The sequence below is a fragment of the Lutjanus erythropterus genome, chromosome 6, assembly GCF_056507025.1.
Source record: "Lutjanus erythropterus isolate fLutEry1 chromosome 6, fLutEry1.hap2, whole genome shotgun sequence".
In the NCBI taxonomy this organism is placed as follows: Eukaryota; Metazoa; Chordata; class Actinopteri; order Lutjaniformes; family Lutjanidae; genus Lutjanus; species Lutjanus erythropterus.
In genome coordinates, this window is record NC_139322.1 from 36,766,085 (window position 1) to 36,787,066 (window position 20,982).

General features: G+C 38.8%; 2 protein-coding genes across 4 annotated transcripts in view; both read right to left on the minus strand.

Annotated features, from left to right (window-relative positions):
• LOC146325666 (MICOS complex subunit mic25a-like) overlaps window positions 1-10,106 on the minus strand; it is a 108,258-nt gene extending 98,152 nt beyond the window's left edge. For 2 of the 3 annotated variants that reach the window (XM_084721799.1, XM_084721797.1), the window contains exons 1-4: window positions 9,916-10,105; window positions 6,516-6,609; window positions 5,984-6,104; window positions 4,680-4,803 (exon numbers count right to left, since the gene is read on the minus strand). In XM_084721799.1, coding sequence (XP_084577925.1) covers window positions 4,680-4,803; window positions 5,984-6,104; window positions 6,516-6,609; window positions 9,916-9,999 — 423 coding nt within the window. In that variant the 5' untranslated portion in view covers window positions 10,000-10,105. Of the gene's footprint in view, window positions 1-4,679; window positions 4,804-5,983; window positions 6,105-6,515; window positions 6,610-9,915 lie in introns of all 3 variants that reach the window. The other variant, XM_084721798.1, reaches the window with a different exon arrangement.
• A 1,262-nt stretch (window positions 10,107-11,368) lies between these two features.
• LOC146325667 (E3 ubiquitin/ISG15 ligase TRIM25) lies at window positions 11,369-20,743 on the minus strand. The gene is made up of 4 exons (XM_084720066.1): window positions 19,661-20,743; window positions 17,868-18,007; window positions 14,590-14,757; window positions 11,369-12,933 (listed from the first exon to the last, which is right to left on the minus strand). Exons 1-4 carry the CDS (start codon window positions 20,279-20,281, stop codon window positions 12,225-12,227), a joined length of 1,638 nt encoding a protein of 545 aa, XP_084576192.1. The 5' UTR covers window positions 20,282-20,743; the 3' UTR covers window positions 11,369-12,224.
• Window positions 20,744-20,982: the final 239 nt, after the last annotated feature.

The following is a 20,982-nucleotide window of genomic DNA, read 5'->3' on the forward strand; positions in this document are numbered from 1 at the left end:
ATGGGGTGATCATGCCCACTGATGCCACAACAGGGAAACGAATCTCATTTGAGATGAGAATATGAGCAAATCTGCCCACATTTCACGTGGGTATATGTATTCATAGCACAAGAAACAGTAATTACAAGGAGCCCTCAGCATCAGGAGGTCTGGTCCCGCTCGACCGGTCATTCTGTTCACGACGTCCCTCCAGCGGCTTTCTATTAGCGGTGTGGGAGTGTGTTGGAGTCGAGATAAGACAAGCACTACAGCGTGTCTCAACACGAAAGGGGAGGAGGGGGCAGCGGGAGGAGGAGTCACGTGAAACAGGCGCCGGCTGGTGTGTAAAACAAGCTCTCCCCTTCCGATGACTAAACCTCCAACCCCGCACCACTCCTATCTCCAGCTCCAGGAAACTCTCAGGGTGCAATTTACCGCTTGCACTGCGCTGATAATACTGTCTCCAGGGCAGGAAGGAGAGAGTGATGGGCTGGGATAGAAAAGAGAGAAAGACAGAGGGAGATAGATGGTTGGGGGGGGGGGGGGTCAGACAGCAAGCAAGGAAACGAGGGAGAGAGAAAATGTAAAGAGAGGGGGAGATAGGAAAAGAACATGGATGTAATAGGTGAAAGGAGGAGGAGAACAAGGAAGAGGAGGAGGCAGGAGGCAGGAGAAGAATCATCATGGAAATTACAAAATCCTAGACCCAAGATCCAATTTGTGTCTGTGCAAAATCACACGTGATTAAACCAGAGAAAACCTCACGGGACTGAATCATAACTTGACCTGACACAAACTTATCTCCGGCTACTGAGAGACACTCAAATTAATCCTCTTTTACAGCTTTATCACCAAACTCGCTGCATGTCAAGAAAAATAAAGGTCTTCAGTCAAAAAAGTGCCTGGGAGACTCCTGAACAAAACTCAAAGGGAACGGCGTCATTACACACAGACTGCAACAGCTCCGCCAACAGGTCACTCATGGATGTAACAGTGCAAAGAGGATTTTTTTTTATATCATCCAGCATTTCAATCAAAGGACACATCTGAATGACAGACATAACACAGAAGGGCTGTCCCACTGTCAAATCATCAAGTCCATGGGGACTGTCTCACAGACTTTTTGAGCCCTTTACACACACTCTCCAGAGGTCCTCATTTCTGCAGACTTTGCTTTAGGGACATTGTGACATTAACAGTGAACTCCAGAAGTTCATAGATGACAAAGCTCTTGAAGATCTGATTAATTCAATTATTCAATCTGCAAAGCTGTTTAGTTAGAAACAGAAATATTCTAAATCAATACCATAGATCTCTATTTTTCTCTTAGAACTGAATTTTGTACTTAAATCACTGGTTTCATAAAATGAAAACAAAAGAAATAAGTGTTGAAAATTTTCCCTGAAACCTCAGACTGATATTTTTGTATTTCTGCACATCTGTACCCTTGTTCTTTTTAATTTTTATGTGATTGTCTTTTAATATCTTCATTTTATGTTATTCATATGCTATTTGTGTCATTGTGATATGTCCCGAAGTGTTGTCCCAGTCCTCATTCTACCAATGTAGGGCTCTTGTAGCTTTAAGCACAAGTCTGTTACGGTTCAGTGAGGGAGGACGTTGGGATCAGGCCCAAGTATAGGAAGCTAAGTGATGTACTGCTGTGTTCAGGGTCAGCAGCAAAACATACTTTAGCCACCTAAAAAAAAAAAAAATCTATCAGTTTAAGTGTACGCTAGATTTAGAATATTTTCACCACTTTACCTTGCTGTCAGACAACCTTTTCTGACAGGAAACCAATAGCCCATATATAATATATGAGCCAAATATCACTCTCTCCAAACCCACCACACTCCATTGGCTAAATCAGTCATTTTACTTTGCAGAATACGGGAGTTGCTGGATGACTGCCTTGACTGTGTTAATGTGTGACTTTGGTGTTTTAAAAGTTTAGTTTGGAGTCACTTAAGTCACACAATAACACAAACTAACCAGTTGAGGAAGCAGCAGACTGAGTCCAAGTTATGCAAGGTAAAATGTTTTTACCAGTGGAATCAGGTTGGGTTGGAGAGTGCGATATTTGGCTTATATAACAGCAATTTCCTGTCAGAAAAGGCAGTCTGATCAAGTTAAGTGATGGAAATATTCTAAATATAGTGTACACTTTAGAGGATACTGATTTTTTCCTCTCTAAACTGGGGGGTGGGTTGACCACCATCTACTGTAGGTAATACACTTACTTTCAATAAATACCTCATACAACCCCACCTCAAATAATCCAAACTATCCTTTTAACCAATAAGGGCACTGTTTGCTTAGTCATACAATTCTGTGTGTCCTGGGAACACAGAACAGAAGGACAAATGTCACCCAAACATTGACCAAAAGTCGGTGACTGTTCACAGCTTGAGGTCTTTTCCTCAGGCAGCAGCACAAACTGCAGGGGTGTCACAGCTATTCTAGAGCTGCCAGGGATTGTAAAGGCAGCGCCGCACCGGGGGGGGACAACATATTAGCTTCAAACAAGGAGATCAGAACTTAACTGTATTCAACATGCTTTAATTCATAACCACATTCATTAAAGAAATGATATTAGAATTTATGTTTACCTGTTGTAGCTGGTGAACAAACTGCATGGAAATGTAACACTAAATCATTTTATTAATAATCAATTTGACAGAGGTCATGCTCATTAGCATGTTCTCTGACCCGCTACAGGGGGCTGGGATGGAGCCTGCCACTGTGTGTGTGTGTACTTATTGTGCCCCATCTGTTATGGGTGTGTTATTGTGCTGCACACCATGCTTTAAATTGATGAAATGCACTTGGATGTTGGGTCTGCATTAAAATAATAGCATGTACGTTTTTCTCTCAGAGATATTTACATTTTTTTGTATTCAATTTTAATTCTGGAATTTCTGGTGAAATTTATTTAGATTCAGATTCAGTCAATACTAAATTTAGTTTCAGGTCATTTGGTGATTTCTTTTCTTTTTGTTTTGTTTTACTTTGACCTGTAGTTCAATCATGATGTCCTAGACTGATGTCTATGGGTGTGCAAATATTTTGTGTTTTCTAATAATGGACTTTTTCAGTTCAAGAAAATGTACAAAGAAAGAATAATTAGACTAGTATGACATTGTCGGATAGGCTCACAGCACGCAGTCTGCACACACTGTTATTCTGCTATAAAGGAAAGGAATGGCTTTTTCGTATTTCTCTAAACCAGTCAGTCATCTTGGGCAGCGCAAACCCAGGATGCAGCGGTGCCTACACTAAATAACGCTGTGGGGAAACCTGTGTTAGTAGGACATTTGCAAATTGGGAGTCTGACCTGACCTTAAACGGCATCACGTCTAGCTTCTAGCTTCCTTCATTTGAACCGTCAGCGACTCGGGTGCTAATTTGCCATTTTCAGTGAGTAGACTGATAGATGTGTTTATGTGCTGAATTTCGTGACTCTTGTTTTTTTGTTCTTTGTTCTTTTCTTTTCTTGTGTTGCTATAAGAACTGATAGTTAATGAGGCTGTCAGTGGTATTGATACTTCGATACTCATTCAGTGCTACATTTGGAACAATAAAATATCTCTTACTTATAGTGTAAAGAACACTCAAGCTACAAAAAAAGAAGACCTGAGTGTTCATTTAGGACCTTAGTCTTTATCTGCTTAGGATTTGGCATAAAGCATTTTTTGTTGTATCAAGGGTTGAAATTGTGGTATTGTGACAACTCGAGTTGTAAAGTAACCTTAATGGACAGACCATCCATTTTATTTAAGTTTAAACCTTTATTTAAGGTTTATTTATGTTTGTCATTAGATGTGCAAATGGATTTGTGTTATGATAGTGACCTACTTTTTTTTATTTTTTCCTTCTTGTTGAGATGTGCCTTACATTAGCAGAACAAATGGAAATGAGTTAATGAACATATATTTACGAAAAAAAACAAAACCTAATTCAGCAGCCTGTTACTCTTACTGCTGATTTCTGATTTGCTGATTTCTGGTGTGACTGGTGTTCTTTGACCTGTGAGTGAGGATCTTAGAACTGCATCACCCTAACACATCACCATCTAAAGATCACCGCTTTCACAACTCTAAAAAAACAGGTACTGAACATCATCAGCAGCAGCAGCCAGTGTCTCATTTCACTGCATTTTGAATTTTGCTACTGATATGTAGATATGGGTTTGTGTTGTTGAAACATGCTTTAGACTAACAACCACAGCTTCAGGTACTTATGGATTCTCAATGCAAAAATAAAAATCCCATCACTACTTAAAAGTTATGTATGCTGTCAAACTCCCATATATGAATATGACTGAATTAATGTTGAAAAAAACAAAACAAAGAACAGTTACTTTGCTGATTATACTTGGAGAGCAAAGCTAGCTTCCCTGCCTTTACCGCAGTAGCACAACTGTTTATCAATATTATGCAATATTTATTCATCAATGACCATCATGCAAGACAGCAGTGACATGAAGTGATTTTGTGTAGCTGTCTTTTAAACATGATGGTCAGATATTTGAAGTCACAATGTCAGTGTTCAGGGGGTATAAGACAGAAAAGAAGACATAACTTTAAGTTGGGGACACGAGATCTGTTTGACCAATTACACAAATATGAGCTTCTCTGAGGGTGCACATTTGTGTATTTGTGTGTGTGTGTGTGTGTGTGTGTGTGTGTGTGTGTGTGTACCAGTTGCTTGGCCTTCTCAGCTTGCAGGCGTGCGCGGTGTTTTTCCCTGCTCATAGCTGCCTCACTCTCTCTCTGTGCCACCTTGACCCACTCCTCCTTCAACAGTGACTGCTGGCGTTCGTACCTGAAACACACAAACACACATGCACAAATAATAATGCTGGCATTCTTTACATATCATCAGGTTCTGCTTTCCAAAGTCCTCCTATTGCAAGCAATATGCTTTACACATAATCTTCCACTAGGTGGCAGCATATACCATATTTCATCAGAGCAGTCAAATACATGTATCTAAGCAAGATGTGCTCTTAAAGGACAATATTATTCCTACTACAATGAGAATAATAGTGAGATGGTTGAGAAAATAGCAAAAGTAAGGATGTCCTGAATCTGTTAGGGTTCAGTTTGATCTGATACAGAGTTTATCAAGATAACTACAAGTTTTATCAAGTGAAATTTAAACTTTCCTTTGTTCGTTTTTATCAAAACCAACATTTTAAATCTTCAGTTTGTGTTGATGGTTGCAATGAAGCATCATTGACCCTGTAGCCAGTTTAACCTCCATCTCTTTAATGTCAATCTGTGCTTCCCCAGAGTTTGAACACTGAGGACAATCTGACCCCAAACATCTCACTCTCAAAATGTAACTGCAGATTTTGGCTCCTTTACATAATCACTCATGAGCCCCTTGACATCACAACACTTGTTCTTCAGTAAACTCGCATTTCCCAGGAATCTGTTAGCAAACTAGTCTAGACTGTGTGTGAACATGCATGCATTTATATTACACTGAGCCCCATGGCCCCACAAACAGGAAATATGGCATGTATTCATACAAGACAGTATGGAATAAGTAACTTGGAGATATTCTCATTGTATTTATCCTCGCTTAACAGGTGAATTTTTGTTGTCAGCAGTTTCAGTCTTGCACACCTCAGAAACCTCTTTATACTTGCTGAATTTCAGAGGAAGCTCTGCTATGTCCCAGGTTGTAAAAATATGTCTCTGAAACATCACAATGTTGCATGGAAGCCATTGATTTTAGTTTTTCTGACTAAGCCTCTACAAATATGCATGTACCACCAGTACTGCATTGAAGTCTTTTTGAGCAGGGCAAACAAAACCAAGGATCTTAAAGCAGACAAGGGGCCCTGTTACCTACAACAAACAATGATAGTGAATTCTAAGCAACACATACAGCTATGATGTCTATTTTTATACATTAACCTTTAAAGTCACTTTTATCATCAAATGTGTCAACCAATCAGAATTTGTATCACAAACGCATGTTGTCTTTGACTCACCTTCTCTGTTCTTCCTTGGCGTAGGAGGCTGATTTGCCTGTGTTAGACTTGGGGCTGGACGGGGGCCGGTGCTGTGGGCTCTGCTTGGGTCGGGGGCTTGAGTCGGCGCTGTGAGAGGCACCTGGACAAAGACAGAGTGGATATCAAAAGGCAAAAAGATGATGAGCTGATATGAACTGTGGCAGCTTGGTGACTTAAAGTATTATAGATTTTTTTAAAGATTATTTTTTGGCTTTTTAGCTTTTATTGAGCTGTCTATCTAAAGCTGTAAAGGAAATCGGGTGGTGAGAGGGGGGAGGCACGTGGCCGCTGCCGAGGACTGATAGCCTCCACACATGGGCCGCACCCTCCACCAACCAAGCCACAGGGACACTTGACTTAAGGTACTATCATTTAAATATAATAAGGATAAACTTAGTACATAGTGTAATTAAATGTCCCAAAACTGATACCTGATAACTGAGACAACAATGTTCGGTGTTCTTTCCTTGGGAAAACTGTTGTGAAGAAAACGCTGTAAGCTGTGTGATACCTGTGTCTGTCTTAGGGCTTGAGGTTGATGATGGTGTGCGTTCTGGAGCAATGTTGGCAACTCCTCTCATCCTTTGGAGGACATCTTCTGAGAGCTAGACGGACACACAATAAGACAAGGATGTGTAGGCTACAGACACATAATCAACACAGAACTGAGAACCTAGGATTATTCCAAAGGTTTTTCAATCTTTTGTGGACGTTTACAAAAAGTTTATCCATCTGAACATTAAATATCTTTTCTTTTGCTGATTAAATAGGTCTAAAGGGATTTGCATTTGTTTTAATTTACATTTTACACAGCTTCCCAACTATTTTGGAATCAGGTTATAACTGAAAACAAAGCTATATACCACTACTGCCCCCCTTGATGGTACAACATGAGTTCTTTAGCACATGATGCAAGTAAAGTGGCATTTCCCAGGAATCAGCTATCAAACTGGTCTAGACTCTGTGTGTACATGCTTTATATTGCACTGGGCCCCACAGAAAAGAAATACGGCATATATTCATACAAGACAGTAAGGAATATGGATATTGCATGAAAGGTTTTTTAATCTCCACTCAGTTTTCTTTACAACATAAACAATGAGAAGCCTTTCTACAAACTTAAACATAGTTTGCAGTATAAAGTACATCATTAACTCCATGCGGTGCCATTTTTATTCAAATATCATTTTAGCCTATCTTTTTTACCGCTTTGGGGAGGACAGAGTAACGTTGGCCTGAGACAAAACACATGAATCAGCAAAGTGTGCCAGAAAACAGTGGGTCACTACAGCTCTATTTTAACTGTATGCATTTGGGTGTGTGTCCAAGGAAATGATTAAACATAGCTACACCAAAAACCACAGTAGGCAGCACAAGCTACTGACTCACCATTTCTATGACTCACAACATTTGAATGTGCAGGCAAGGCTGGTAAACGCGATAGCCTGCAAGTTTTTTATTTTACATTTTTACATACATTTCTACAAAGTTTTTCACAATCACTATCATGCATGGAAGTACCACAACTATAAACTCTTAACTTGCTTGAACTGAATTTGTTTATCTTATATATTCCAGAACTGGTATACTTTCCTAGCTTTCATATGGCTGGGTCTGAAGGTGCCTTCAAATGCCACGGGAAATTTGGAAATTACATCCAACAAGTTCACATACATCTCAGAAAGTAGATATGTGTGACGGCTGCAAGCACAATGCAAGCATTTACACATTTTCTGTGAGTGTGTGCGTGCATGTTTCTGACTTTAACTATTCGTTTTGAAAGCAGCCTGTAATCAAAGATTAAAGATAACATCAAGCTGAAAAGCACTACGTCACTGACCTCACCGAGTTACATGTTTCTCTGTGTTGCACCTGTTGGGTGTGGTCAGAAGAATGTTCTACCTGTAACCACATTCAACAGGCAGTCAAGGTCAGGGTGCACTGAGTACAATTATACATCTCTACTGCAAGGTGAGAGTCTTAACCACTGGAATTCAGCAGAAAAAGACAAGACAAGACAAGCAACATTTTACACTGGCTTGGTCTTTACCAGTTAAAACAAACCTCCATTATTTAACAAAACCAGTGAGGCCACAAAGAATATTAAGTCTTCACAGTCTATTTTGGAAATCAATGAAATTACATTCCATTATCTAAGCCAGGTGAGAATGCAGAGGTGACAAAAAGGTGTATTCTGTGAAGAAACTAGTGGTTTTCACTCAGTTTAAAAGTTATAGGATATTGTAATTTTTTTGTTTCTCTATTTGTTGCTCATGTTCATCTTTTTCTTCCAGTGTCACACAGTCTTATTGTTCCTACTACGCCTGCCAGTACACCAGTCTCCATGTAGTGACATGAAGTCTTGTCCTTTCTAATCAAGTCTAGGATTAGGGGTACTTGCTTTAATGCAGCAAATCTCTGTAATGCAAATGCAGCAGAATCACTGTCACGTTATGACTTGACTGCATAGAGGTAGCCTATCAAAAGACCCTATTCACAACAGCTGTATGGATATGAAAGGGGAGGGTAAACAATAGGGTTGCAAACTGTAAGCACTTACCTTAATTAATCATTGGTGGCATAAGCAGTCAATTAATTTGCCCCCCCCCCAATCAAAGCCATACTTCCACAGCAACACATTGCATATTCTCTAACAGCATTACAGAGCCTATGAAACTTATTAAGACCTTCCCACATAAACACATCTGAAAATAAGATAACATGCACAGAACTCATGTTACAAAATATATATATATATCATATCTTTATTTTATAGTAGATTGAGCAAAATTTTACTCAATCAATTAAACTCAACCAATTAGTTCATCATCAACTAGTTGGTAGTAACAAATTATAATAATTAAGGTCTTGATCCATTTAATGTACCAGAGCCTTTCCAGTGTGTCAACATGCACAACAGCAGCACCCTGACACTGCCTGACATGCATGGAACAGAACCTCAATTAATTATTATCACTGGTAACACCTGTGTTACATTTTACCCTACTGTTTAATGCCCAAATGTCTGCAACCCCCCCCCCCCCCCCCCCCATTATAATATGATTTATTGTACAGCCTCAGTGAAAATAAGCATAATTAATATCACTATTAATTACATTAAAAATTACAAAACACTGACTTTTTTATATTTTTAGAGATGCGTATAGTTGTATTACAATTTCATATGTTGGTCATGACTTGCACTAGTAAAAATTCCGACATTTACAATGGTCCTGGAAGGCAGCAGTGTTGGCCAAAAAATAGTACGCCAAACTTCATTCGAAATCTGTCAATTTAAACGTAACAAGGAAAAAATGTTCTCATGCACTGGCTACAAAAACATTTGAGGACGTTGAGATATCACTGTGAATCTCTTCTTGATTCAGCAATACATCCACTGAGCACTTGACAACTTGTTTCAACAAAATAATAGCGAAGGTTAATGATTGGTTTGCCTCCTGGCTGCTAGCTGAACGCTGTTAGCCAACGCTAGGCAGCAGCAAGTGAAATGTGAAAAATGTGGGATTCATAATACATTTAGAGCTGCTTTATGGATGTGGTATACGCCGAATTTAGCAGAAGACCGTGGTGGTTTCTAAAATATGTTGGTCACCTGTTAGATATGTTCCTTTGCTTGATAAATAAAGCATATTTCTACCTGTCGCTTATTGTGACTGAAGTTTGGCGTGACGAAAAAAAGGGCATGTTTCAGGTCGTATGTCAAGTTGACCCAGCCCCTGCATCCCTTTCCATCCTCCTCCTTCACGGGTCGTATACTTAACGTTAGTTCAACCCATAAAAATCCGTGAGAGTGTTGCTGTGTAGCAACAAGCTAACGGCTAGTTAGCGCTGAGCGTAAAATTTAAGTTACGTTAGCATAGCTTATCAAACGCTAGCTAAAATAGCATTACCTTGACTCCACGAAGAATCCTGACTCTGTCCTCATCATCCACACCGAAAGACACTTTTCTGGTCGTACTCTCTCCGGAGCCCATGGTTTCTGGTATTCTATAACAGCCCTGCTAATAACTCTACGTAGAGTAATGTTACTAACATGAAATAATGGTAGTGTCCTGCCCAATGACAGAATAAGTGACAGATGGGATCTGGGTTGCCAGATTCTTCATAAACCATCCTCCTTTCACAGATCTGTGTAAATCCAGGAGCATTATTTCTTATTAATTTATTGATGAGATGAGGCAAGTAACTTAAATCATTCATAACACAATATGTGTGAAAAATTATGTGTATATTATCTGTTTTACGTGTGCATTTGGGTAAAATAAAATCTGTGAAATCGCTGTTAGTTATCTATTTACAGCCCAACCTGGCAAGCCCAATGTCTTACACAAAAGCATGCTGAAATGAATGAACTGTCAAGAGCCAATCATACAAATACTGTCACACACACAACTACAGATTCACAGCCATTTTCTCAACAGACACACAAACATTATCATCAGTTTATTTGTAGCATAAATACAAGCATGCCTCATATTGTTTGTGCACATCATTGTTTACTGTTTACAAACACAAAACTTTCAATGGACATTCCATTATATTCCAAAATACAGACAAATGGAAACTAAATGTAAAATAAAAAAAATCCCCAAATTCTCTATACTTCACAAAACTCATCCTAATCATGAATAAAAGTTTAAGTTTTGTACAATGTGATTAAAATGCTATAGTTCTGTTATGTATTAATTCATTCATTCATTCATGAATATGTATTTATATTCAGATAGCAAAGAAACACTTTTGTATAATAACATGGCAATATAAAGCATTGTTGGGGCTGAGAATTTATTTGTGGTAGCCAAAGTTCTGAATTACTTTTCCATAATTTCTGATTAAGGATGTAATTCTTCCACTACAGTACAATAATATTTAGGGTTGTTCCAATACCAATACCAGTATCAGTACTGGTCCCCAGTAATGCCTAAAATGCTGGTATCTGTATTGGTGAGTATGTGTCTATGCATCAGACCAATGCCACATATATACGCCATGTTTTTTGTTGTTGTAATAATAACAGCAATCACATTACATACAGGATTAGTATAGGGCTGCATGATATGGTAAAAAAAAAATCATAGTCTGATTATTTTTGACAAATATTGCAGTTGTAATATGATTTGCAATTAGTGGGGATGATTATTTTTGCATCACAATCTTTATTTTCACTGAAACAAAACCATAAAAATCATGACGATGTGACGTTTGTTGGTGTCTGTACCAAACAAAGAAACAAAAAACTGTAGGCCAAAACATCTTTGCAGCACTACAGTACTTACCTTAATAAAAAAAAAAAAAAAACTGCAGCTTCTGCAATTTGTGATAATTTTTTATCACAAATTTTGCTAATGCACTGGTATCGGATCGGTACTCAGTATAGGCCGATACACCAAGGTCAGGCACTACAATCATATTGGGAAGTGAAAAAATATCGGAACATCTCTAATAAAATAATTACAATAATAATAAGAAAATGTATTTATACAGCACTTTTTTAAAATCAATATTACAAAGTGCTTTAAAAAGAGAAGTAAAACCAGAAAAAGCAGATAAAATGAGAATAAAACATGAATTACACATGAATGCACAATTTTGGCAGAATTGTGAGTCAGTCTGCACCTCTCACTGTATTTCCATTCACCATTTTGGAAAAAAAAAAAACAGAAAATATAAAAGTACAAAGGATTTCACAATTTACTTGCTTGAACACTAGGGCTGGTATTGGTACTCAATACCTTTAAGGTGTTGACCAAAATAACCCAGTACCAAGTAGTATCAAAACTTCTCCAGTCAACTGATACCTGTACCTGCATTCAATCCTTTTTGTACCCAGATATAGAAAAAAATGATTGTTTGTATGGTTTTGCTCACAGCCAGTCACCACAAGGGTTATATGATTTAATACAATGTGTGGTTGGCCCACTCCTGCAGCAGTCAAAAAGTCAGCAGCAGGAGCAAAAACTTTTTAAAGTACGACTATACTACCTGGCATCTGATAACAATAAATGCACAAAATGTGGAAGGATCATTTCTGGAATTATGGGTGCCGAATGAAGCAGAAAAAAGGCATCAAATTAAGGACTCTCTTGGTATCGGCATCACTTCAAGGGTACTGGTACTGAAATTTTTAAACAATAACTGGCCCTACTGAACACCCAAATAAATTGTATGCATGGGAAATATTAAACAACAGAAGCTGTGTTCACACCCCGCTCTGCAGTGTGATCCAGGACTCTGGTGTGTTTGAATGGATACTGAACGCTGGATAAACTGGCTCCTTAAACGCAGCCCTGAAGGTGTGGAGGTGCTCCCTGCGCCCTTTGGTGCTGTGGAACATTAATGTCCCCCCCTCGTAGTCCAGCGCTATCTCAATTCTCAGGGGGTGATGGGCAATTTCCCCCAGAGCCACGTTACAGGAGGACTGACACACCGTCAGCTTGCCGTTCTTCCACTGCAGGCGCCAGGACACGGAGTTGTGTCCTAGACGACTGTGGTCACCACGGCGAGGGATGCTCTTGTAACAAACACCCAGAGACCACATGGTGTTGGCACCCACCTCTACCACCCACACATGCTCGCCACTCGAGAACCCCTGGCTGCACAAAACCTGGGGTGCGCTTGTGAAACGCTCCGGGTGCTCCGCGTACGACTGCTTGGAAGGGCTGTACTTGACTGTGCGCAGATCATTGGAGATTATCAGGCTGGGGTGGGCGGTGCACAGGTTGAAGGTGAGGTCCAAGGGGTTGAGGAGGATATGGAGGGAATCCAGGAGGCGGATCATTTCTGAGCGGAAGTCTTGAGTTTTGAGGCCTGCCTGGAGACGCTTGGTGTTGATCGGAGCCGTGAAGGGGATCTTGGAGGGAATGGCGCCTGTGACAACTTCTCTCAGCTTGTTTTCAATCAGAACGAACCTGGAGGGCAGAGGAATGTCCTCAGTTGATCTGTATTGTTTTACCATGCTACCTCATGCTTTGCTTTGTTAAATGGTATCAACATGTTGTAGGCTGTGTGAAAGCACAGGCATATCTTTCCATTATATGTAAAGAATGTGTGTAGTCTTATATTTCCATACTGTATATGTAAAATCCTTATACTGTATGAGCACTAATATACTCAACAAAAATATAAATGCAGTACTTTTCCCACTTTCCATGAGTTGAAGTAAAAGATCTAAGACTTCTATGAACAAAAAAGGTTTAGTTCTCTCAAATGTTCCTCACAAATTTGTTAATTTTGTCTTGTTTCAATAAAAAAAAACTGCATGTCAGAGTGCTCTTTTATTGTGACCGATCCAAAGCACACCTGTGCAATAATCATGCTGTTAAAAAAAAAAAAATATTTTAGCTTTTATTGCATATTTTGGAAGGGCAGAAATCGACTATTTAGAAAAAAAAGTACAGTATAGTTTCTATTATATAGATTATAAAGATTATGTTGACTATTAGAAAATCTAGTTCAGATCATTTCTTAACAGAACGTTGGCATGGCAGATCACATTTGATTGACTCCCTCAGGAGTCCCAGCACAGAAGCTAGGGGCGTTTTCACATCTACCTTGTTTGGTCCAGTTAAAACAGACTGTGGTCACTGTGTTTTTTTTTTTTTTCTTTTGGTCTGGACCAAACGAACCAAACTACAGGTGTGAAAATAATGTAGTTACAGCAGTGTGTGGACCACTGTAGACACGGGCTGCAGTTAAATGTATTTTAGCCACCTCAAAAAGGACCACAGAAAAAAAAATCAATATTGGTGTAAGTGTATGCTATATTTAGAACATGTTTGCTGCTTTACATTGTAGTCAGACAGCATTCTCTAATGGGGAACTGAAGGCGCCGTCTTCAGCTCTCTTCACAGCCACAAAACCCCGTTTTAGATTGCTGGACACGGGAGTTGTAGGACTACCACTGCCCTGATCTGTTAGTTTGTTTGTGTTGTGTGTGACTTGGGTGTATTAACACATTTGTTTGGGTCAAAACTAGCGGACTGAGGTGGACCAGGAACTCTTGTGTTCAGCAAAGGAAAACGAAAAGGACACAGTTGGCGGCCTCAGTTCCTCGTCAGTAAAGGCCGTCTCACAGCAGCGGTGAAAATGTTCTGAACAGGCTTAAACCGATATTGATTTTGACCAGGTTAAATCATTGTTTGTGTGATATAAAGGAGTGATATATCGGCCTCAGCTCCCCGTTGTTGACTTGTCTGAGTCAGAGCAGCTGCAGCAGCGGGAGCAGAGACGTTTTATTTCACCAACATAGCAACTGACATAGATTTTTCATGATGGGTTTGTGGAATTACTTGCATAATTTTTGCAATAAACCTCAGAGAACGAACCTTCCAAATTCACTCCCAATACAGGAAAGTATACAAAAACTACATTTTTTCTGATTTTTAATACTTTTTATATGCTTAAGTTTATGTACATGAACCCATAAATTACACTACAGTTGAATTGGGTGTCAAATTGCGGGTCTGTGCTCTGATGTGCATCTATTGTGGGAATCCTTGACTTGTAAAAGTTTGGGAGGCCGTGCTCTAGAGAGAAGTTTTGAGTTATTCATATTTCTGTTGTACCTGTTAATGAATATGCATGTGTCTGTCTCCTTCAGGGCCTGTGTGGCACTCTGCTGGGCCTCCAGTAACTGGTGGTGATGCTCTTCGAGTGCACCCAGTCCAAGCTGCCAGCTTTTTCTGCGCTGCCCTCTCTCCTCCTCCAGTAGCACACCCAGGCGCTCCCTGTACCTGAACACAACACAACAACAGCACATCAAGAAGGATAAACTGAGAGCTCCAGTAACAAACGTCGTCATAATGGTTTTCCACTGACCACTCATTCTTGAGAATTGGGACAAGACCGTATTTTGAGGGGGTTTCGATTGTCACTCTTCAATTATACTAAAAAATATATTTCAAAAGATCAACTCAAAGGTTGCTGATAGTTCTAAAGCTAACCCTTTTTATGGCTGATCCAATCATGTTTTTGTAAAAATCTGACAGAGCTGATGGAAATCTGGGAACCAAAGGGCATTTTAACTTATTCATACATTCATTTGTTGACTGCATGATTGAAAATGCTCTACAATGTTTAATTGCTGCAGTGGAAATTCCTCTCTAGCTGAGCATATAGAGAGCTAAAGTGAAACTTCTGGGTTCTATTCAAGAAGTAAGAAAACCTCACTTTATTCAATATTTATGATTTGTCTTTTTTAGGGTTTAGGGTTCTTTAACAGATACAATTTCCCATAACATCAAAAATGATTTTACAAGAGAAGTTTGTTAAGTTTTATGGATATTGTTACTTGTTTTATTGATATTCTATTATAACTGTAGTTTTTTTCGTGCTCACAAAGCACTTGTTTTGTTTTTTTTTTACTTTGTTAAAACTGCTGTAGAGGATGCAGATTCATCTTAGAATACATGCTAAGTAAACGCACACATGAGTGAAAGAAATGCTGAATGAGAGATTACAAAAGGCTAGTGGAACAGAGGCTAACCCAGAACAGACGTCATTACTGTACTAGCGCTTACCATTATTTTTCTGTCTCAGTGATGCACCATCATGAGGCTGACATTTGTTATTTTGAGGTAAATGTCTCAACAACTATTGTGTGGGTTGCTATGAAATTTGGTGCGGGTAGTCATGTCACCATCAGGAAGGTTCCAGTTGGTAGCATGTCAAACTACTTGATTTTTAAACCAACATGCTTCAGCTCTGGCCTTCATCAGGGACATCCAGAAACTAGACACCCCTACCTGGCTTAAAGGCTTTAACAACTCTGGTGATGCTTGAACATTTAATTTAGCACCATCATCAAGACAAACTTTTAATTTATCCAATGCTTTAGTTTGTGTTTAGTGCTAATTAGCTAATGTCCTCATGCTAATATATGAAAATAAATAGTGAAAATTTTACCTACTTACCGTCAGTGTTAATTATGTCAACAAAAATTTTGATGATAATATTTATTGATGTCCTTTTATTTCTTGACAACAACATAAATGTAAGAAATGTTGACAAAAAATGGGACAAATTCTCTGTTCATGATGCACTGACAAGTAAAGACGAGGCAAAATAGTTGACCCTGTCTGGGACAACATGATAAGATCACAGTAATGAGTTATCTCAAAGCACTGATAAATCTAGCAAAGTATGTCTCATCTTCGCCAGTGGCCTATTAGGTGGAAAGAAAAGAAAGAGATGACCTGTCTGTATTTAAACCAAAAGAAAGATGGGTGTTATCGTTCCTAATTAATACAGAGCACATTTTGGATTAAAGATGTGCAGAAATAACACAAACAACACCTGGTAACACACCATTACATGTCGAACTAAAGTAATGTTAATGTAGTTCTGTGTGGATTCAGGACGCGATGTTAAATTTAACAGAGCTCACTGTGAAATATCTAATCCTAAAAGATCATTTATGACTCTCATGATTCATTAACAGACACTAACTCATTTGGTGAACATTTAACATAATTCAGTGTTTGGTTTTAGCTCCATTAAAAGTGAATAAAAAAAAATAAAAAGTCTGTTTCATCAGGTAATAAACATTATTAGTGTCTGATAACCAATACTGAAGCGTCAGTAATGAGTTGTGCATTCATTCTTATGTGACAGGGGAGACCTACAATGGTAGTAACACTTATTGTTTGAGCATCCATATCTCAGTGGTTATTTAAACTTTTAAACATAGTACCAGATTATGTGAGTTCATGTCAAATATGAGGAGTTCAGTGGATACAACTTGTTCTACTTCCGGGGACAGATTCAACAATGAGAGGTAATTTGCAGATTTAAGATCCACACTATCCACCTCATGAAAGAACTTGCCCTTCACTTTTGAACCAAGAGAACAATTTAAAGTGACCAAAAAAATAAATTAGATTAATTAAATTAAATTAAATTTAAAATTTACTAAAACAAAACAAAAATAAAACTAAAAAGTGACTTAAACTTACTAATTTTTTTTAGTAAGCCACAAAGACTAAAACTAAACTTAAGATTCATGTCAAAATTAACACAGCTTACTATCAGAATATTTGCTGTGTCATTGTTAGCATGCTGATGTTAGCAATTAGAGGGGAAAGCTTGTGATTTAATAAAACTTCAGAATACTAAATAATGGGATAAACTTAAAAAAATAGTTGAGCTGTTCTTGAATAGTCCATGACATTTTAACATTATTACTTTGGTCATTTGCTGACAATCTAAAGATGCTAATCACGTTACATAAAATAAATACTACACTGAGTTTTGGAATGCATTATTATCTGCAGATGTCACTGCCCGATCCTGATTTTCAAGTCTGAAGGAGAAACTGGTAATCTGATGCACATCCTGCAAACTGTACTGTCACTGACTTTACACATAAACTGTGATTCACAACACAGGGAGGATACTAAATGAAATCCAGTTCGACCAACACACAGAGTTTACCCAGCATTTTTTTTAACTAGCACAGTACACCTTCTTACTAATTTTTGACATTGTGTTTTCTTTTTGTTACTGTCTACTTATGCATTTATTATCCTCTTAAAGCCACTGAAAACATGGTTTACAACATTAAGTCCTTAGATATTCTTCATTAAGAGTTTCACTATCAAAAATGTATGGGTAAATTTTTTTCAGATTTGATTAACATTAACAAACAAACAACCCCACAGCCATTGGTGCATGAAAGTATGTGACATTGCCTTTGTCCAACTAAGTTCTGCCCACTTGAAAACCAATAAGATGAAGACAAAGAAAACACAACAGGCTCACTCATGTGAAATCACCAAAACTGCTGGGCAGAAAATTGTTACTTTAAAAAAGCAGCATCACTCTCAGCAAACATGCAGTGTATTACCTGTCCACCAGTGCAGCCATGCTGTCCATGACAGTGACAGCCTTGTTGACCAGTTTGTCTCCGACAGCTTCAGAGGCTCCTTGCTCCTGTGCTGTCTTCTGTAGGAGACTCTCAGTTATCATCAGCCTGCAGGAAACCACCTGCAGACATAGATTTAATATGTTTTTATGCAGATTTGTGTGTTTATCACTTTAATAATAAAATCTGGACTAACTGGATGTAGCCTATTCTTCTTGTGCCGAGTTGTTGAACAGGCATTCAGCACCGATGTAATTTAAGCATTTTAATTAGTCACCTGGAACTGAGAACTCACTTTAACCCTGTCAGATGTCATTGCGTCTTTCTTGTCAGCCAGACAGCTTTAACATTCTTTTCATTAATCAGGTTCAAAGCACAGTGGCAGTGTGCCAGATTGTTGTCAGCCTTTTATTCAACTTCGAATGTCATGTTTTCAGTGTCGGTTCCCACAGGCATAATAAAACCTCATCATTATTACTTAGCAATCTGCACTGTGTTCTGTTTGGTAACAATTAATTGTACAGGTCCATAATAATACATCTTAATACATTTAGTGGAAAGAGCAATATAGTTTAGTGCTAATTAAATGGGAAAAGAGAAATTCCTTGAAAGAAATGTTTGATTTAAACAAATGTAAGCATTCAGTCATTATTAATTTATTATTGGAAACATTATTCTTCATGTATGTAAAACTGTATGTTTACCTGTAGACAAATCTAAACCTTTGTGCATGTTCAGCTGACCTATACTGAGCTAGAACCTCAAGGTTACCAGTTCAATTTAATTACTAACAAATAGCATAGTTCTTTCCATATGCAGACATAAATTTTATATATAAATTTTAACACTGCCCAGCACCAATTCCCAATACTATGGCTGTTAGCTGTAGAGTGCAGCAGGACTGAGTCCTAAAATGCAGAAATGAGTCAGCATATTTGCATCTCTGGTTCAAAGTCAATGGGTTTTTTGACAGGGTTTTTGGTTAGACGCCTAAAATTAGGTCTGTTTAACACAAAAGCTAGAGTATGTCACATTTCTACATTAAAATGTCTAAAAATGTGAGACATATGTGACATATTTTGTTGAGTTGGGTACTTACATTATTATTATCACAAATATTTCCAACAATTTTCAAACGCAGTTTTCTGCTAGCTAAAAACGAGGGATAAGTTGACGAACATAGTTAAGTCATGTCAGATAGATTTTCATTGGCTGTTGTGCCTGTTTAAAAATGATGAAGATAACAACTCCCATGTTCCCCCACTACTTGACAACACAATTAAACTCTCTTTTGTTATTCTTTTAATGTGATTGAGATCCCTAGTGACAGAGCTTAAATATTGTGCATTTAAGAGATTTTAACATTTTATTCTAGGACATAAAATACACAAGTAGATACTCTTCCTCCTGAATTCTGATGCTTGTATGTGTTTCATATGAAATAAAACATATAGCTAAATTATACACTAGTCATTTATTTTGATAGTGAAGTCATGCAATCGTGGTGTAGTTTATTTATAGCCCTTTCGCTTCAAATATCCTAAAAGTGGTGTTCATTTGTGAAGATTATCTTGCTGAACAAAATGTGTAAACATCATTAACTTTTGCTTACCGAAGAGCTTATTTTCTGCACCAAAGCAATGCTAACTTAGCCTCCAACAATACATCATCCCTACAGCACTCTATAGCTGTCATCTCTCATGCTACAAAACAACTGTAACAAGAACATCTGTGGAAGAAAAGTTTGGTCAATGTAACTGAAACAACAACATTACCTTGGTGCGGCTCTCCAGCGCTCGCCTCATCTCTTCCTCAGCTGCACTGAAGGTGAGAACATCGTGGTTCTGGTGATGGCCTTCTATGAAGCACGTGGCGCACAGCAAGGTCATGTCGCTGGAACAAAAGTACTCGAGGGGACGGTGGTGGACGGAACAGCCCTTCATCCCCGGTTCGTTCAGGGGATCCACCACAGTGTGTGTCCTGAAGGACTCCTTCTCTTGGTGTCTTTGAAAGTGCCTGGAACACAGCGACACCTCACACTTGAGGCAGGTCTTCACAGCCAGCGACTGCTCGTCTATACATTGGTCGCAGAAAACCTCCATCCTCTCGGGCTCAGCCTGCGTGTCCAGCTGCGGTGCGCTGGCTCGGAAACCCTCGATGATGCTGCAGAGTTTGAAGTTTTTCTGCAGGGAATCCACACCGTTGTACTCCTCGCGGCACTCCGGGCAGCGTGGAAAGGTTTTGTCATTTTTGATGGCAGTGTTGGCGGTTTTACAGATACAGGCTCGACAGTAGTTGTGGCCACAGGGAAGAACCACCGGGTCAGAGTAGAGCTGAAGGCAGATCGGGCAGCTCAGCTCGTAGGCTAGTTGCTCCACCGGCTTGGACAAAGACATGGTGAGAAGTGATGAGGTTGGTAGCTTCTTTAGTTGATTGTCGGTTATTTCTCTTCTCGTCACTGTTTTTGTCAAAACTTCCAATCCATCTTACCTAACCAACACCTTTTGTCTTCTTTCGTCTTCACTCTGTCTCTTCCTCACAACCGGCAAGGCTACAGGTGAGTCTGCAATGACAACAGGTAATACTGGCAGTATATAGAGCAAACAAGGAAGTCAGCAGACTTACCTATTTATCAGAAAGGCTGTAGGTGTATCCACAAACATGTGCAGGACTGCATTCCTTTCTGAGAGGCCCTGTTGTCTGTGCTACCAGGAATTCACACTGCCATAGGGGTAGTTGTTGATGGTAAAAATACGCTACAGATGACAGTATTATACACAAGTCATCAGAACACTGTTGGTAATTGGAAAGGAAGTTGAGTTTCAGGACTCTTCTTTACTGGAAAACCACAGAGGAAGATGCACAAGCACATCTTATTCAAATTTTAGCCATTTTCCCATTTGAGCTTTAGTATTCCTCAAAATCCAACTCATCTAATGTATAAAGCTCTTCAGAGACTATAAGAAATGTATCTGAGAAGAGATTCAGGAACAGCATTGTTATTCGGTTCATTGTGGGCATGTAAGGTAAGTTGGCAGGTGTGTGTATCGTACACAGAAAGAAATCACATGCGCTGATGTCTCCTGTTGACTGTAAA